General features: G+C 33.3%; 1 protein-coding gene across 2 annotated transcripts in view; it reads left to right on the top strand.

Annotated features, from left to right (window-relative positions):
- Window positions 1-18,983, top strand: part of LOC309631318 (uncharacterized protein) — a 436,314-nt gene that overhangs the window by 120,409 nt on the left and 296,922 nt on the right. The window contains exon 4 of one of the 2 annotated variants that reach the window (XM_082397629.1): window positions 9,790-9,900. The exons of the other annotated variant lie outside the window; for it this stretch is intronic. Within the exon in view, the coding sequence (XP_082253755.1) occupies window positions 9,859-9,900 (42 nt within the window). The 5' untranslated portion in view covers window positions 9,790-9,858. The remainder of the gene's footprint in view (window positions 1-9,789; window positions 9,901-18,983) is intronic. 2 annotated transcript variants of the gene reach the window in all.

The following is an 18,983-nucleotide window of genomic DNA, read 5'->3' as shown; positions in this document are numbered from 1 at the left end:
TCAGAAATAGGTATATGTATTTATAAATATACATGAATAAATATAAAAGTTACATTAGGATGCAACATAATATCAAGACAATTTAAATATATATTTAAAATATAATATAATACTTAAAAATTATAAAGCCATCAGAAAATAAAATATACTCTTTAACAAAGGAATGGAAAATTCAAACTCATTGGACAAGGGTGGACAGATATAACTATTATGTTTTTAGACCAAATGTAAAATCTAATATCTAAAGAAGAAATGGAACTATACAAAAATTTTGTTATACTACTCCAGGAAAATATTTGCATATGTCTCTTTTAAAGCAATATGTTTATTTAATATTCAATTTTAACTCTGATCAATATTTATAAAATATTATTTTTATGAAAATAGTCCTTTGACTATGTAGCTTAAAATTTTATCTATTTTCTTTATATATCTGCTTTAATCCTTTCAAAAATAACAATTTTGACTGTTATGCCATGGAGAGATGCCTGAATATTTAACAGATCAATTCATAGCATTTACAAAGTGAAAAGAAAGTATTAACTCTTTTCAAGAAGGAAAAATTATTATGAAGAAGAATTCTGGCTCATTAAGAAATCAGACATTGAAAATCATATCATAATTGTCTCTAAAGTGTCTTAAAAACCCAAGTATTTTTAATTGATGCTTTACATTTTTTTTAATTTAAAAACACCTTTTTTTTTTCAAGTTCTTCTCACTCATGGGGTTATGAATTGAATCTTTTATTTCATCTTTTATTTCATAGTCTAGTCAAAAACTTAAAGCAATTATACACAGATGTGAAATCCAACGACCTCTAATTAGCCTTATTTTAATCCAGGCCTTGACAAGGAGTAGTGCTTTTAATTCAGGAAAGAATTAAAGGATACAGCAAATGCTCAGAAAGTATTTGTTGAATGAGTCATTTTAATGCATGTGTCATGTCTAAACATTGAACATAGTTTAACTGTACTCAGCTGTATATTACAAGGTTAAGATAGATCTTGTTGCCATCTTTACAGGAAATATGAACAAATTATTTTATCCAGTTATTAATTTGCATTAAATTACAAATATCTTTGAATATATAGAAACCAAATTTAAGACTTAGGGTGCATACTATATAGAATTATACAATGCATCATATTTTTAAAAATTTTTATTGGAGTACAGTTGATTTACAATGCTGTGTTAGTATGATGCATCATATTAAATTGATCTCATCTCAAACCAGTACCTCCACTGGGTCTCCACATCCCATCCTCTCTTTCCTGCTCAAGAATTTTGGTCCTACAGTTATCCTCTCTCTTACATCATAAATTTTCCCTAATCTACTGGATCATCCCCAATGACATATAAACAAGAAATAGGTATATGTATTATTCATTCTGTCTTTTTAAAAACACAATAAACACACATAAACTTTTTTTACATTTTGTTGCTTTTCTTGCAGCAAGGTTCATCAAAAGAATTTTCTCTACATTGTCGGTGTCCAATAACTCTCTTTCCGTTTCTCTATTCAATCACCCAAAAAAGTGTTTTCCTCCTTCACCCCCAATGAAACTATTCTTGAACTCTATATTGACAACGATTGATTCTTTGTACTCATTTAGTTTACTGTGTGCTATATCTTGTTATAATTTCTTCACTTGGCTTCTAGAAAACCACATTTCATTGCTTTCACTCCTACTTCACTGGGAAGCACTTTTCTTTTGTTTTTTTCAATTATGTTTTAATGATTCTTTCTCTTCCCTTAGAATTCTTCATGTTATAGTGATCCAGTCCTCAGTCACTGGCTCTTTTCTGTGTTACCTACACTCTCTCCTTTGCTGATTTCAGTCTCCTGATATTGTATACCATTTCTATGCCAACGACTTTCATATTTATATCTTCAGTTTGGACCATTTTCTGTAGCTCTAGTCACATATCCAATTGTCTACTTGATGAAACTGATAGGCATATGAGACACTATATACTTGGAACTGAACACTCCTTATCTCTCTACCCTAAATCTGTTCCTATCACAGCCTGCCCTATCTCAGTGATGATAGCTCTATCCTTTAGGTTACTTAACACAAAAACCTTAGTGTCATTCTTGACTTCACTTTTTCTCTGACATACCACATACAGTTTGTCATGAAATCATATTTGCTCTCCCTTCATAATATACCTAGAATCAGACCCCTTTTCACCATCTCCACTTTATTCAAGCTACCCATCATCTCTTGTTTGAATTAGTTCATTAGCTTCCTAACTGGTCTCCCTGCTTCCAGTTTGCCCCCCTGCTTTGCATTATCAACACAACAATGTGTGATTTTGATAAAACATGTATCAGTTGATGTTACTCCTCTGGTTCATAGGAAAATCTGAGGACTTCCTGTTGCACTAGCAGCAGATGTTGAAGCTCTGCAAAGCTCTCTGAGCCAGTCTCTTGCTTCCTCTCTCAACCCACCTCCTATTTCTCTCCCTCTTGCCCATTCTTCTCCAGTCATACTGACCTTTTTCTTCTTCAAATATTCCAGGACAATAGGCCCTTGCTGCAGTAGTTTCCTCTTCCTGGAACCCCCTTCCCTGTAAATCTGTATGATTTACTGTTTATCATGTTGAAGTCATTGCTCACCTTCTCGTTGATGCTTTCCTTGGCCATGCTTTATAAAATTGCTACCCAACACCCCTCCCTCCACTATATTTTTGTCATCCCTCATTGACACTGCTCAATTTGCTTTCTTTTTCCAATATAATTTATTACCACCCAACATACTTTATTTTGTTTACTGTTTAAAGTTACTCATTCTTTCTAACAAGTTAATTCCAAAAAAGCAGGAATATATGTGTGTTTTGTTCATTGATGAATTCTAAGTACCTAGAACAGTGCTTGGCACATACTGAACACACAGTAAAGACTTGTTGACTGGATGAATATTGTTATGTTAAATCACTTCAGTTTATATTGTATAGAAATAACAAAATTTATATCACATGCATTCAATGATTATTTAGTGTTATTTGAATATTATCAAATGCCTATCCAGTGGTGTATCATAATAAACATACTTTTATTTAGTCAACATTACTTTATCTTGTTTACAATGTTGTCATGGAAATAGGAAAGCTTGTACTTAAAATACTTGATATTTCCGCTTGATGCCATTTATATAGAGATTATAACAAGTCTAATGACTATAATCAGCTCCTTTAGCCCTTAAGGAAACACCTTGCTTCCATTTATAGAGATTTAGGTGATCATGATTCTAGCTCTGGGTCATATACAGGATAACTGTGTAACCTCAGGCAAAGTACTTTAGAGTACATATCTTTGACTTTTGAAGTTGAGAAAATACTTGCTCTGCAATTGTTATAGAATGGTTGGAAATATCAAGACATTATGTAAGGGAAAAACTATAAACAAATGTAAATGTTCTATGGTATAATAAATTATTCTAGTTACATAAATTATATAAATATTTCAGTTTTTGACATTGAATTCTGGTGTATCAATAGTCTTCTCTAAAATCAAATGTGTCATGTAGTGTGAAATACTAATACACTATATAGACTTTAATGATTTGAAGTGTTCAGAGACATTTTCAAGTACAGTACATATATTTTAAATCTCATTGTAACTTTCTTAATAATTATTTAATTTGAAAATTCCATTCTCAACAGAATTACTCAAAACTACAAGAGAAATTAAGCAAATATATCTTAAATTTTTCTCCAAATGTGTTTATAACATAGAGTGAAATGAGTTTCTTTTACTGATATTATAATGATGGAAAGGACAAACCTCAATGCAAATTAATTCCTAGTAGATTATCAGATGTTTAGATTATCAAAGTGCCAAGGTTTATAATACGTTGTTATATAAATGATAGCTATATAGTAAGAGTAATTTATGGTTATATATTTTACAGTATATATATTTAAGTAAAGTTATACTTATATAATTCACACTCTATTCAAAATTCAAGATTTAATTTTAGTATAACTTACTCTAACATTTATTGAGGTCTTTACAATTTATGGAACCTTTTTACATATGTTATCTTCCTACATTCTCAGAACTGTTGATTGAAAAAATATATTAATCCTATTTTATGGAGAAAGATTTTAGTGACATCTCATAATAGCCAAGTTTACTGACCTTATATCCTAGAGCTCTACCATGGTTTCTTATCTTTTACATCCTTTCTTGTTGTATAAAATTTATATAAGTGTTTGTGTGTGAGTATAATACATCGCTAACCTATGTAATTTAGAAAACTTAGGTATGCCTAGCAAACACACCAAGATAATTGATAATTACCATGAGTAAAATTTTTAACCTAACATGATAAAATCATCAAAGGTGTTTTATACCTACTTTTAAAGATTAGAATGAATAAGCTACTAAGGAATATATTAAGAAATTAGGAAAAATAATTAAATAGAAAGAAATGATGAACTATGGCATTTTTAAAAGTCAAAATAACATGATACAATGCAAAGAGTACATACTTTTCACCAGATCAATTTGAATTTCAATGATAACTGTGACCATGAGCAAGTACATTTCTTCTCTAAGCCTCGATTTCTTCATATGCAAAATGGGAAAAAGTTTATTTACTTAATATGGCCTTATATTTTTGAAGGAACACATGAAAACTCTAATTAAATAAGTATATGTAAATTGTATGTAACAGTGTAGTACCAAAAATATGATTGCGGTACTATCTTTATAACTACAAATCTAGTTCATATACATATATATCTATGCAGATATATATGCTAAATATTATATATGTGCCATTTATGAATTATATATATGTTAAATAATATATAAGTGATATCCAATGCTATATAATATATATATACACATACCTATATATAGAAGCTATAGAATAAATGCGTATTCACACACACACACACACACACACACACACATTTACAACTTGTGTGCTTCCATTTTGTTAGAATAATGATGACACTGGCTTTAAATTCTGAAATGTATCTAAATTATCAAACTAGAGTTTAGTGAATTTTTATCCCAAGTACACGTATTTCTTTGAAAATTAGAGTTTGACATATATAACTTTTAACCAACACATATTTACCATAACAACTAATTCCAGAAAGGTTTCAAAATAATAGATAATGTTGTGTCTTTTACTTTTTTTAAAAAAGCACATTCACATTTATACTTTCATTTTATCCCCAAGAAAACCTTGTGAGCAACATACTATAAGTATCATTGTTACATGTCGCCAAATAGGTTTAAGGTATGAGATAATTTGAGACAGATAGTTTTTAAAATAAACATTGTGTTTTATATACCACCTTAGAGTTAAAAAGTTAAAAAGCAAGTGAAAAATGAAACCAGCTTAATAACATAGCATAGATAATTTCTCTGCTCATCATTTGGTAAATCTAGAACTGTAATTAATCAGCATTTCTTGTTGGTGAGATGGGAGTAAAAAATCATCATTAGGAATTTTATGCCAAAAGTCTTAACACAAGACATTCACCTTGCATTCACCTCAATCTATTCTACTACTCTCTTATGGGCTGTGCTGAGAAAGATAATATGAAGCACTGCAAGATTTTTAGTCATTAAAAATCCCTCATGAGGTCCAGTGTAACTTATCCAATAAAGAATAGAAGGGGGGTAAGATATTTTTAAAAACTTTCCTGCTCTGAAGCAAACATGCATTTTTTTTTGAAAGTTAAAGCATTTCAATTATATTGTTCAGCATCCATTTAAGGAAAAAACTGGCTAACTAGGTTTTTATTGTAAAAAGAAGAGTCTGGAAAATTATAGTGATTTAAGTAACAAAATGTCATATAAATCAATGTTGGTGCATGTGCCAAATGATTTTGAAATGAAAATGTTAGATGTAGAATTTATTCCATAACTTTAGGATGAGATGTTAGCAATTGATTCAGTAGCTTTATATGGATGTTAGCAACTGATTTCTGCAAATAAAAACTGATATACATGATGTAAAGACAAATTAATGTGAGCTTAGGGCAGGAATCAACACCATAGAAGAATCTAGTAGAAGTTTAAGAGGCTATACTGTTCTCATTTACTAGTTCTCTTTTTCCAGTTTTATTGAGAAATAATTGACATATATCACTATATAAGTATGAGGTATACAACATGATGTTTTGATTTATATGTATTGATAAATGATTACCACAATAGGTTTAGTTAAAATCCATCATCTCATATAGACACAATAAAAAGAAAAGAAGGAAATCTCCTTGTGATGAGAACTCTTAGGATCTACTCTCTTAACAACTACTAACTCTTTTTAAGGAAGATCCCAGAAATTACTAAAAGAAAAACTGACCCACCCAAATGGTAGCACTACTATTCAGCTACCTCATCTTCAACATGTTTCTAAACATCATTATGACAATATTACATTTCTCTTATGCATTTTTTATACCACTTCTACATCCAGAAAGGAATTGAGACTGATTACCATTATAAATCTATTATACATTAGAAGAGGCAAGAGGCAAAAAAATTAGTGATTTGATTTTTATCAAATTTAAGAAAGTTAGATGTAATAATATTTCTCCTTTTCTAATATATGATGTCTAAAATAATTTCTAAAATGAAAAATATGTGAAATTATTTTATGTGACTTCATTATAATACAGAAAATGTGTTTGCTCAGAAAACTTACTGTATATAGCATATCATTAAAACCATAATAAAAACTGTATTTTCACGTCAAACATCATTGTGATTGTGCTTTCATTAATATGAAGGATATATATTTTAATCCCTCTATAAAATCAATCAGGAATTAATAGACACACCTCAGATGATCTGTGTACATATTATAAAATAACAACACAAGGAAATATTTAAAATGCAAATTATGAAGCATTCATTCCTTTTTCTCTATTTACTTGTTGGGTTTTTGAGCAAATTTCTTATCCCCTCTAATCCATAGTTTTCTCACATGTAAATTCATATTAATAATAGTACTTGGCTGGGAATTCCCTGACGGTCCAGTGGTTAGGACTATGCACTTTCACTGCTGAGGGCATGGGTTCAATCCTTGGTCAGGGAACTAAGATCCCGCAAGCCGCCAAGAAAAAAAAAAGGTTATAGTACTTGACTTACATGAAAGACCTTAGCCTGATACTTGGCACAGAATGGTAATTTAATCTGTCCCTTCTCCCTCCCTCCCTTCCATCTTTCCTTCCTTCCTTCCTTCCCTCCTTCCTTTTTTCTCTCCCTCCCTCATTTGTAAAATGGGGATTTTCATACCCACACGCAAGATTATTGTTCAGGATAAAATTATATAATACATGTGATAAAATTTGTAAGCTATAAATTAATACATAGTACCAATTAGTACTTTTTAGGAATTATTATTATTTAAAATGTTTTAACTTACCAAGGTCATGTACCTAGTAAGCAGTGAAGTCAATATCAAAATTCAGGCACTATGACTGCAGAGCTTGTTCTCCTAACAAGTGTGTCATGCTACTAATATAGCTGCATTTGCCATCATATCAATAACTACTGTGATGATGGTCACTTTCTGTTACTCCAAAAGTTTAGACAACATGTATGTATATAGCAGCACATAGGCAAGGCAGTATTTAATGAAAATTTCAATGAAGTTCTTATGTAAGAAATCAGAATGAAAATATAATTATATATATTGAAAATGTTTATATAATCGAAATTGGTGGGCTATAATAGCTCTAAGGAAGATTCTCATTTCATATTATTAAATAATTTGAAATATAATAGCAGAAAGGATGTGAATGAACTTAATTTTACTCTAAATAACTTTAAGATATAGTTTTGTAAATTTTATTTTGCTATTGGAAATTTCACAATTTATTGAATTAGAAAAATTTATTACACTTAAAACAGTACTGAAAACAATTATCCAGTGATTAATAAGTCAATAAACAAATAGACATGTTCTACACATAAGTGAGAATTGAGAATTTGTACTTCGAAATGCAATTTTGTCAAATTGCTTAACTAAGACGAACTGCAAAGGGAAAAAGTATACACCAATTAAGTAATTTTCACAACTATCAAAAATCTAAATGAATAGTTTCCAATATTCAGTTTTATTTTAATGTGTTTAAAAAGGTTTTTTTCTTCATTGCACGTAACTTTTGTACTTCAACAAATTTTCTATTTCTTTTTCCTTTTGGACAGGCACATTCTGTTACACTTCCATATTTTATTCCTGTTCATTTTATCTCATTAAAAAAAAAATCAACCTCACATTCTTTCAAAAACCTTAATTATACTGCTTCAGTAAGCCCTTGACAATAATTTGTATCAAATCAGGACAAGAAATACAGGAAGAAAAAAAAAAGAAATACAGGAAGAAAGCAAGTTTGATATAGAGGATTAGAGCCCAGTTGAAGACATGCATAACTTATATACCTGTATGGAATAGACATGTTGGGATTGTCAGCAAATAATTTTTTCTAGTGGTTTTACAGATGGTTGGTTAAAATATGTGTTATTTAATCACCTGAGCGTTGATTACTCCAAAGTTGGATAAGTGACTCTAAAGAAACTAATGATTCTCTTCTCTGGAATTTTTGAACTTGTGACTGTAAGTGATTACAGTCATCTCTCTCTAATACCTGAAGTTTTTAAGCTTAAGGGCTTTGTGAAGCCACGTTTACTACCATTTCATCTAGAAAGTGAGAAAATGCTAGTTTTCTGAATAAGAGAGAAGAGGGAATCCATTGTTCACAGTCTGAGGCTGGTGATACAGGTTTCTAAAGTCTCTTACTTATTCCTGAGGCCTACCAACATTCCTTTTTGATTTTGTGAAGAGTTCCAGTGTCCTTACAATTCCTGTTCATGCCTAACTGGTTTACATTATGATTTTGGCAACTATGTCCAAAAAAGAGCACAAATATGTTGTGGGCCATCATGTTTGTGTGTGAGTTAGGTAGTTCAAATTTGCAAGAAACACATTTGATCAGGTTACTTCAGTTAATGGCTAGTTGTTTTAAGGAGAGGCCAGATAATAAGGAAGATGAGAAACATTCTCAGCAGTCCAGAGCCAGGCATGGAGAAGTGGTGCCCTGTTCATTCACATTCAGGTTATCATTCAGAGAAACACTTTGGTGATCTGTCCGTGATACAAGTATTGAGTTCAGACCCACTATTTCTGCTTCTCTAGAAGTTCCTTCTTCCTGTTTCTGAAGCAACTCCCCATAACATGGAAATAAAAACTAGCAATATATTTATAGAACTCCAATGGCTTATGGCTATAACGCAAAACTAGGTGGAACATAGCATTGTGTTCTATCGGAAAGAAACCACAGATAAAGGGCTGTGAATGTATACCAGGCATTTTGAGTCCTGTTAGAAATGTAGGTAAAAGGTGAGGAAGAAGTAGTACAACTAGTAGATTCTTAAAAGACCCGTCTAAGACTCCTTTTTTTTTTTGCTGTTTGCGGGGTGGGGCAGGTCTTCTTCTTCAACTGTCCCTTAGATGCTAATGTAATCTTGGGTTCTATCCGTGATCTACACAATTTACTCTCTTTATCTGGATGATCACAAGCAATTACGTAGCATATACTACCATCACTGGCAATTCTGGCAATTCTGAAGTATGTAACTTCAGCTTTTTTCAGACGTGATATATATAGCTGTTGAACTATATATAAAACGTCTTCCTGAATTTCTATGCCTGAATATTTCAGCATCTGAAATTCAGCATGTTTCATCTTGAACAAATTATTTTTCAAAACAAACTTCCTCCTCTTGTATCTTTACTATTCATATAATCACCACAGCTTGAAGCCCAAGGAACATCACAGACGTGTTCTACATTTATTGATTAATCACTAAGTCCTATCAGTCGAATGTTTCTGGCTCTCCAGTCCCTTCACATCATTACTACTATGGTAAGTAGGCCCTAGATTATCTCTCATGTACAATTTTGAAAGTCAATAAATATAGTTCTTAGGAGCATGGGTACTGGGGCTACCCAACTGGGCTCTATTTCCAACTATGCTACTTACCTACTCTATAACTTTCATGTTTCTATGCCTTAGTTTCCTAGACTGTAAAATAGAAAAAAATAATCATAGTACCTATCTCACAGGTTTACTCTGGGAAGTAGATGTGAGTACATGTAAAGTGCTTAGGGTATTGCCTGACAGTTGAGTAAGGGTTTCATTAATTTTGATTATGATTTTGTACTCCTCTTTCTGATTCAGTCTCCAGTCTTTCCAGTACTTCTTCCATATTGCTGCTCTAGTTAGCAATCCAAAACCAAAACTTGACCTTCTCAAAACCCTTTAATTGATCTTCTTTACATATGTACTGATATCCTGACCCCATTGTATGGCACACAGTGCCCTTCATGGCTTGGCCCAGGTCTGCTGATAAAGCATCGCTTGTCAAGAACTGAACTTTAATATAATGCTCTAACAAGGCATTCTTGTACATATGTTGCTGTGTCTTACCTGGTGCTTTTCTTTGTTATGTGGCTCACTTCCTTCTCTTGTCTCTCTCTTGAATTACCTCAAATCTCTCTAATGAATCATATTGATTTATTCACTGTTTCTTCAACTATACTTTGTTTACTTTTTCCCTTAATTTTGTAATATCTCTTTCCTGAATACCTGTCCAAAAAGACCCATATTTCAAAATTTCCTGGATTAATTGATTTTTGAGCTAGTCTTTGAATTATGGTTCTGTGTTAAGACAGGGATCTGTAAACTGGGCAGTTTTGTTTGGTTTGCTTTCATTTTTCTGTAATCAGTGAGAAGTTACTGAGGGATTTGGAGCAGTCAAAAATCATATTGAAATGATATTTTAGGAAATTGTATCCATGAGGGAAATTGGATAGACTAGAGCAGAGATCTCCAAACTGTCTTAATTCAAGGTTTCTTCATGTCTCAGTAATTTTTTAGGCCTTGCTAGGCTAAAAAAAAAATATCTAATAGTTCTGTTTATTAAGTAGTCATGTCCAAGCCACAGAATAGAAGTAGTTCAGGTGGCCTCTGACAAATGTTACCATGTTTCCCTTGAAAATTTAAAATATCCTAAGGGGCACTTCAGTGAGTTCAATATCATGCTCCAGTGCACCTTGGTTCACATGTCATAACCACAGGATGGGAAGTATGTAAACAGGAAACCTGGAGAAGGAAGGCCAGTGGAAACAAGGTTAACAAACTTGGACCCAGGAGCCCAATTGACTCACTATCTGTTTTTGTATAGAAAGTTTTATCGAAATACAGCCACACTCATTTTTTTATGTAAGATTTGTGTGCTAAAACAGCAGAGTTGAATATTTGAGAAAACATAGCATGGTTCACAAACTGAAAATATGTACTATCTGGGCCTTTGCAGAAAAAGCTTGCCATTACCTGATTTAGAAGGTTAACCCAATATCAAACTGTGACATGATGGGAGTCTGAACAAGAGAGGTGGCCCTGGAAATTCAATCTTACTGTATTTAATGCACAAACATTTGAATATCTATGATATGTCAGACACTCTGGAAGCTATTTAAATCCCATAGATTAAAATTTTAAATCATGGCAGTTTTTGGTGTTTAATATATTTTTTGTAAGCTCTCTTATTAAAGTGTCTCAGGAAATTATATTTCCACTAAGGGTCAATTCCTTAATCATCATCATCTTTTTTATAGTTGATGGGCAATTGAGATAATTTTGAGATTGGTTCCTTTCAGATATTAAAAAACGTAGCAAAGTCTGATGCGCTGATGTCTTCAGGAAACCTAGATTGTATCCCCTGTTCATTAACGAGATTACTGATAAATTTAAACTAATGGATATAGAAAGCCAGCTCAAAATGTATTCTGGTAGACTTATTTCCTGAACAGCCTGTGATGATATATTAAAATTAACTTAGGAGAAATTCTCTCTTTTCCTTTAGGAAGCATGCTTCTTTAACACATTCAAGCATAATTGATATCATCCCTTTTCTATTCTAAAGATAATTTTAGAGATTGTGAATAACAGAATCAGCTATCTTTACCCAAAAAGCCCGCATCATTTATCACTCATGGTCTATTCACCCTCACTTATGGGTTTCAAAAGTACTCTACAAATAATGCATCCAGATTCACAGATATAATCTTGGGGATTTGTCTGCAATATTTTTGTAGGGCTGGGATGACACCTGAGCCAGATATAAATTCTTTGGCATGATAGATAAAATTCAAATTTGAACTCTACTCTGTCTCTTATGGGAAAAGTCTATATTTGTGTGTGTGTGTGTGTGTGTGTGTGTGTGTGTGAAGGAGAGAGAGAGAGAGAGAGAGAAAGAGAGAGAGAGGGAGAGAGAGGTATTAGAGGCAGATAGCATATAGCATTTTGCTATGAAAGTAAGTAGAATAACAAAATTTGTAATTTTTGCTGCAAATAAAATTACACCTCTTAAAGATTTAAAAATTTACATTAAGAAAACAATGACATTTCTCTAATACCATGTTCAGCAAGATATTCAGTAGTAGTTTTACATAGAGGTGTTTATTGCTTAAAGAATTTTCTTTGCTTGTTTACTGTGGTAACTTTTTTTAAAAAAGCTTAAAACCTATTTTTTATAGATAAAATAGTGTTTTTATTTCTAACACTTACTAATGGGTACTGTAATATTCCTAATATGATTGTAGATGCAGTCCAATGATGGAATTTCTTGTTGGAAATTCCAGTACCTCTGGGAAAAATAATGAATGGAAGACTTCTAGGTTCCGGATCCTTGGAGGGTCCATTAGTTCAGACTGCCTGGGCCACTTCCTCTTCCCTCATTTGAACTTCTCTAGTCTCCCATCCTTCCAGTACATTTTCATTTGTTCTTCCTAAGCAACCATCTCTTCCAGTTACCAACACTGACTCCAGAGTTATCATTCTTGCCATTTTCTCATCTTCTGCATCTCTCCAAACACTTAGATATTCTAGGTAAATTGTGCCTTAGAATGCTATCTCTTAGCTACAATTGCTTTTTCACTCCTGATAACAACTTTGTTATCTGTGGTGCCTGTTCAGGATCCTTGCAGCCCTCTCAGCTCTCATTGTCATACCACGGATGCTGGGACTTCAACTACCATATTTCCATCCTCCACCAAGGTGATCACTTCTGACTAATACAGCCAAAAAGACCAGTTTATCCTCTCTTTGCCCAGATCCTTTAGGTTTCAAATATGCATATGATCATTTTTTATAACCCAGAGAGCAATTTTAGGAAGATATTATAGTCCCTGCAGTTCAAGAAATCAGTATTTTTTGTTTACAACTGTTTATATGGTAGGTCATTTTTAAAGCACAACCTGAGGACATACTATTTGGCACTAAATAGTGAATTATTTACTGAAATTGTAATGTGCCTTTACAATTAATTATCCATTACTACAGACTACATTATTCAGTTTTTATGAAACAGAATAGAAAACACTTAAAACTCATTTAATCAAAGACCAGAGCATCTTTTTCAATATAATCTTGAAAATTAGAAATTTTTAGATTCAAATTCGTGAGTAGTCTTGGGTATACATTTTACATCTGGAAATATACCCAAATATATTTTCAGTCAGATTTCATGACTTTAAATGAGAAAATTCTAGTAGTATAATCATGGTTCCTATAATATATGCCAAAGTGGAAGCATCATTTAATTAAAATTGTTTAATTTACAAAATTATCTTTCATCTTCGATTACACTGAATCTTGTGTTTCCTTAAACATTCCTTATACTCAGTGTCTCTTTAGTGTGGATCTAAGGAAGACATTAATAAATTAAGACTATATCCTTTTTTATTGATAATGTTTGTGAAGAAAATGTCTGAAATAAGGTTTTTAGGCTTTGAGCCATATTTTAGAATCTTAAATGCTAAGTCCAGAGATTTGACATCATTTCATAAGAAAAGGGGAGTCATCAAAAGTCCTTAAAGAGCACTATATTTGACACATGTAAAATATAAGAAAATTAATCTCATGGTGATAGATAGCTTATAATGAAAAGGAGACTGTGCAAAAAATAGACAGATAGATAGGTAGAATTATTAGAGACATGCAAAAAGCTACAATGAGATATCACCTCACACCAGTCAGAATGACCATCATCAAAAAGTTTACAAATAATCTAAAAGTCTACAAATAATAAATGCTGGAGTGGGTGTGGAGAAAAGGGAACCCTCCTACACTGTTGGTGGGAATGTAAATTTGTACAACTACTGTGGAGAACAGTATGGAGATTCCTTAAAAAAACTAAAAACAGAGCTACCATATGATCCTGAAATCCCACTCCTGGGCATATATCTGGAGAAAACCATAATTTGAAAAGATACATTCACCCCAATGTTCATAGCAGCACTGTTTACAATAGCCAAGACATGGAAGAAACCTAAGTGTCCATTGACAGATGAATTGATAAAGAAGATGTGGTATATATAAACAATGGAATATTACTCAGCCATAAAAAAGAATGAAATAATGCCATTTGTAGTAACATAGATGGACCTAGAGATTATCATACTAAATGAAGTTAGTCAGAGAAAGACAAATGTCATATGATATTACTTGTATGTAGAATCTAAAAAAATGATACAAATGAACTTATTTACAAAACAGAATTAGACTCACAGACATAGAAAAGAAATTTATTTACCAAAGGGGAAAGGTGGGATAGAGGGATAAGTTAGGAATTTAAGAGTAACATATACATACTACCATATGTAAAATAGGTAAACAACAAGGACTTATGTGTAGCACCGGGAACTATATTCAATATTTTGTAATAACCTATATGGTAAAAGAATCTGAAAAACAACATATATGTAAAACTGAATCACTTTGCTGTACACCTGAAACTAACACAACATTGTAAATCAACTATACTTCAATAAAAAATAAAAATAAAAAGTAAAATAATATTAAATAGAAAATAAAATAAAAAGGCAAAAAAAGAAGAAGAAGAAGGAGGAGAATGAGGAGAAGGAGAAGAAGAAGAGGAAGAAGAGGAAGGAGAAGGAGAAGAGGAAGAGGAAGAGGAAGAAGAGGAAGAGGAAGAGGAGGAAGGAGAAGGAGAAGGAGAAGAAGAAGAAGAAGAAGAAGAAGAAGAAGAAGAAGAAGAAGAAGAAGAAGAAGAAGAATTGCCCTCCTGCAGTTTAGCAATCTCTGTTAGACAAGGCAGGGAGATGACACTGGTTTGCCACAGGCCCCTGTTTTAGACTCTTCCCGCCGAGATTGAGGCAGACTCAGGAACCACTGTGTAACTTTCCTGCACTTTGTAAATATGTCAACCACAGTTGTGGATTGAGCATCTAACTTAGATTGTAAGCAATTCAATGTAAGTGATTGCCTTTATATATCCTGAGTGTTTAAACCAGAGCCAGAATCTTTGCAGCCACCATTAATTGAATTTGTTACTTATTTGGATTAAAGCTTTGGTGGCAATAAAATGGAAAGTCTAATTAGAGCCAGGCTTCACTGATGTCTAATCCCAGGTTGTTTAGCAGGGGTCTTATCTCTTTTGGGCCTCAGTTTCTACATGAGTGAAATGAGGCTAATAATAGTCCCACCTCTGAGAGAGTTATGAGGACTTTATGAGCTATTGTGTAAGAGGCACTCAACATATTGTTTCATACAATGACCAGGAGAGTTTAGCCATAAGGTAAAATAAAGGCAAATCCAACATGTAACTACCATGTGGAATGAAAACTGCAAAATCATAGTGTTCTAAATTGCAAGCCCTTCAACTTTACTTTTTGGGTAAGTTTTCTATGGTCCATAAACACAGGCAAAAATAATTCTACTTGCTTAAGGATGTAATAGTTTTTCCATGCTTAACCCATTTCTGTATTATCAAAACCTTCAATAAAATGGAGTGTGACAATCTTGAAAAGTATACCATGCAACAGATTGGGAAATTTTGTCACAAGAGCAGTTGGTTTGCTTTATGTCAGTTATGTGTATTTATGGTGAATAGTGGGGCTTTTTGCTTACTATTTTATTTCGTTTTCATACTATGAATACAATTCAAACAATCGTATGGTGTTTTCAGCAAATAAATAACAGGTGTGGAAATTCAAAATGAATTCATTATAGGCAATAAACAGTACTCATTTATATATAAAATGCATTATTTCAATTTATGTACAATAGAATGTCTGAAAAAAAGTGCCCATATAACCAAGAAGAATAAAATAGTTACTACAATCTAATATATATTGAAATACTATTTTAATATTTGCATAAAATAATTGTCTAATGAGACTATTCAATGGGGGTTAAAAGAATTTAGAACATCTCATAGACTTGAAAAAGGTAAATTTTTCTAATGTACTTTAATTTCACGAACACCCTTCAACATTCCAGACCATCCTGCTATTTTTGGACTGAAGTGGAAATATAGTTGGTTTTGTTTCTTTATCTAGTTTGTTCCCTTCTCATGATTACAAGATAAAATTTACATTTTATATAGATTTTATATACCTGGAAATGAAAATCCATCATTTGCAAACTATCTTAATTTCATAGTTGACGATAGCAAAACATTTAAAGTGGTCTTTTTAAAAAGGTGGTGACACTGAATTAGAAGCTGATTTCATCTGTGTAGAGACAGCTGAATTAGACCCATTAACTTCAGTTGGAATTGAACAGCCACCCTGGGAAAGCTTGTCCAAGTGAAAATGAGCACAGTCAAATTTAAGGCAAGGTGTATAAGAACTTCTGAAAGTTTAATGTGATGCAAAGTATTTCAGTGTGGCTTATTAGTCACACCTAGAAGCCTGTTTTAAAAGTCCAGACAGACAATAAAAATAGCTACCAGAGAAAACAGAGAGAGATTCTAGACGCCTACAGGATTTTTCCTTTAGTGAGGAAGTAATTTAAACTAAACATAAACCACCCTTCCACTATCAAATAACTTTAAGATGGGTTAATTTTAAGTGGAAAAGTCACATTTAAATATTTTCTTAAAATGTGGCCAGATTATTCCTCAGAGCCTTATGGCTTTACCCTTCTGTAGACAAGAAACAAACAAACACACAAACAAAAAAGACCCTTAAGCTTCTATTTTAAATACTCTAGGGGGACTTGTCATTTAAAGAGACTACTTTTCCCAGTATTTTTTTTTTTTAAAGATTTATTGATTGATTGATTGACTGATTGCTATGTTGGGTCTTCGTTTCTGTGCTAGGGCTTTCTCTAGTTGCAGCAAGCGGGGGCCACTCTTCATCGCGGTGCGCGGGCCTCTCACAATCATGGCCTCTCTTGTTGCGGAGCACAGGCTCCAGACACGCAGGCTCAGTAGTTGTGGCTCACGGGCCCAGCCGCTCCATGGCATGTGGGATCTTCCTAGACCAGGGCTCGAACCCGTGTTCCCTGCATTAGCAGGCAGATTCTCAACCACTGCGCCACCAGGGAAGCCCTCCCAGTATTTTTAGAAACAAATAATTGACCTTTCATTGTAACTTCTGCAAATCCAGAACTCTATGTGTATATTTTACTATTTTTTCTACTTTTTGGGAAAAGTGTTACTTACATCTAGATTATATAACTATTGAACTCTAAGGGCACACCTGCCTATATACACGTATCTATTAATCGGTCCATCTACATATGTTTGGGAGCCAATTCTTGGAAAAGGTTACATTAAAAGATAAGCTGAGGGCTTCCCTGGTGGCGCAGTGGTTAAGAATCCACCTGCCAATGCAGGGGACACGCGTTTGAGCCCTGGTCCGGGAAATTCCCACATGCCACAGAGCAACTAAGCCTGTGTGCTACAACTACTGAGCCTGTGCTCTAGAGCCCACGAGACACAACTACTGAGCCTGTGTGCCACAACTACTGAAGCCTGCACACCCAGAGCCCGTGCTCCACAACAAGAGAAGCCACTGCAATGAGAAGCCCGCACACCGCAACGAAGAGTAGCCCCTGCTCGCCGCAACTAGGGAAAGCCCACGCACAGCAACGAAGACCTAACGCAGCCAAAAATAAATAAATAAATAAATTTATAAACAGGTAAGCTGAAACACATTAAAATTTTCAGGAGTTTATTTGAGCGTACATCCATTTGAACCAGGCAGTGCCAAACCAGAGGTCGTTATGAGCACTCCACTGACAGGAGCTGAGGGGGCTGCAAAATGGGGGTGGGTTATACAGAAGATGAGGCAGCAAAGCAAGGAAATTATTTGATTGACCATAGCTTAAACAGTTGCCTTATTTGGGAAAACTGGTTGTTGGTGATTGGTTGTTCTTAATTTTCTTGGATTCCAGTGCATTGTTTCTGTCTTAGGTTTTGTGTTTTTTTGGTTTACTTATGCAGGCTACGGAAACATAAGAGCCACCTCAGTCTAATGGCCTTCTTGTTTAAATACAGTAACAGTTAGAAGAATGGAATCAATGTTTCTGTGCCTGTAAATGCTTTCCATTTCCTGCCATGTGAGCATTAAGGCACACCTGGTTCCCCTGCAGAAGACAATAGACTCCCTTAGCACTGATTTATTTAACTTCCTAATTTCTAGTAAACACAATCATCCCCAGGATCCATGGAAGAAGTCATCTGAATCTTACAGAATCATGAAATTGAGCTGCATGTGCTATAATACTGGGGAGAGGAGCAAAAATGTGGAGCTATTAAGAGAACCTAGCCAACTCTTGCTTTGACGTCTCTACCTAACTTGTTATGTTGTACACGTGTATTTGCGAAAGTTGTCATTCCATGAAGATGAAACTGCAGGGAAAACTGAGATAATTTGTGAGGTCAGATTAGGAAGATAAAACCTGTGAAACTTGATAGAAAAATGACTCAAGATAAATGCAAGAAGTAATTCCTGTCTAAGAACTGGGGATTTACAAAGTGTCCAGACAATACAACTCCAAAAGTCAAGGTTATATTTTAGAATCAGATGCTTAGTTTGAAGAATTAAAGAAATCAAAGAAGGGTTTGGTTATGACAATATTTACAGTAGTATCAGGGTTTTACCAGAGATGCTGCCTATGGTTTGAAGGACATT

The sequence above is a fragment of the Balaenoptera borealis genome (assembly GCF_965194805.1).
Source record: "Balaenoptera borealis genome assembly, chromosome: 6".
Lineage (NCBI taxonomy): Eukaryota > Metazoa > Chordata > Mammalia > Artiodactyla > Balaenopteridae > Balaenoptera > Balaenoptera borealis.
The sequence above is the reverse complement of the archived record's forward strand: the minus strand, read 5'-3'. Positions and strand labels throughout refer to the sequence as shown.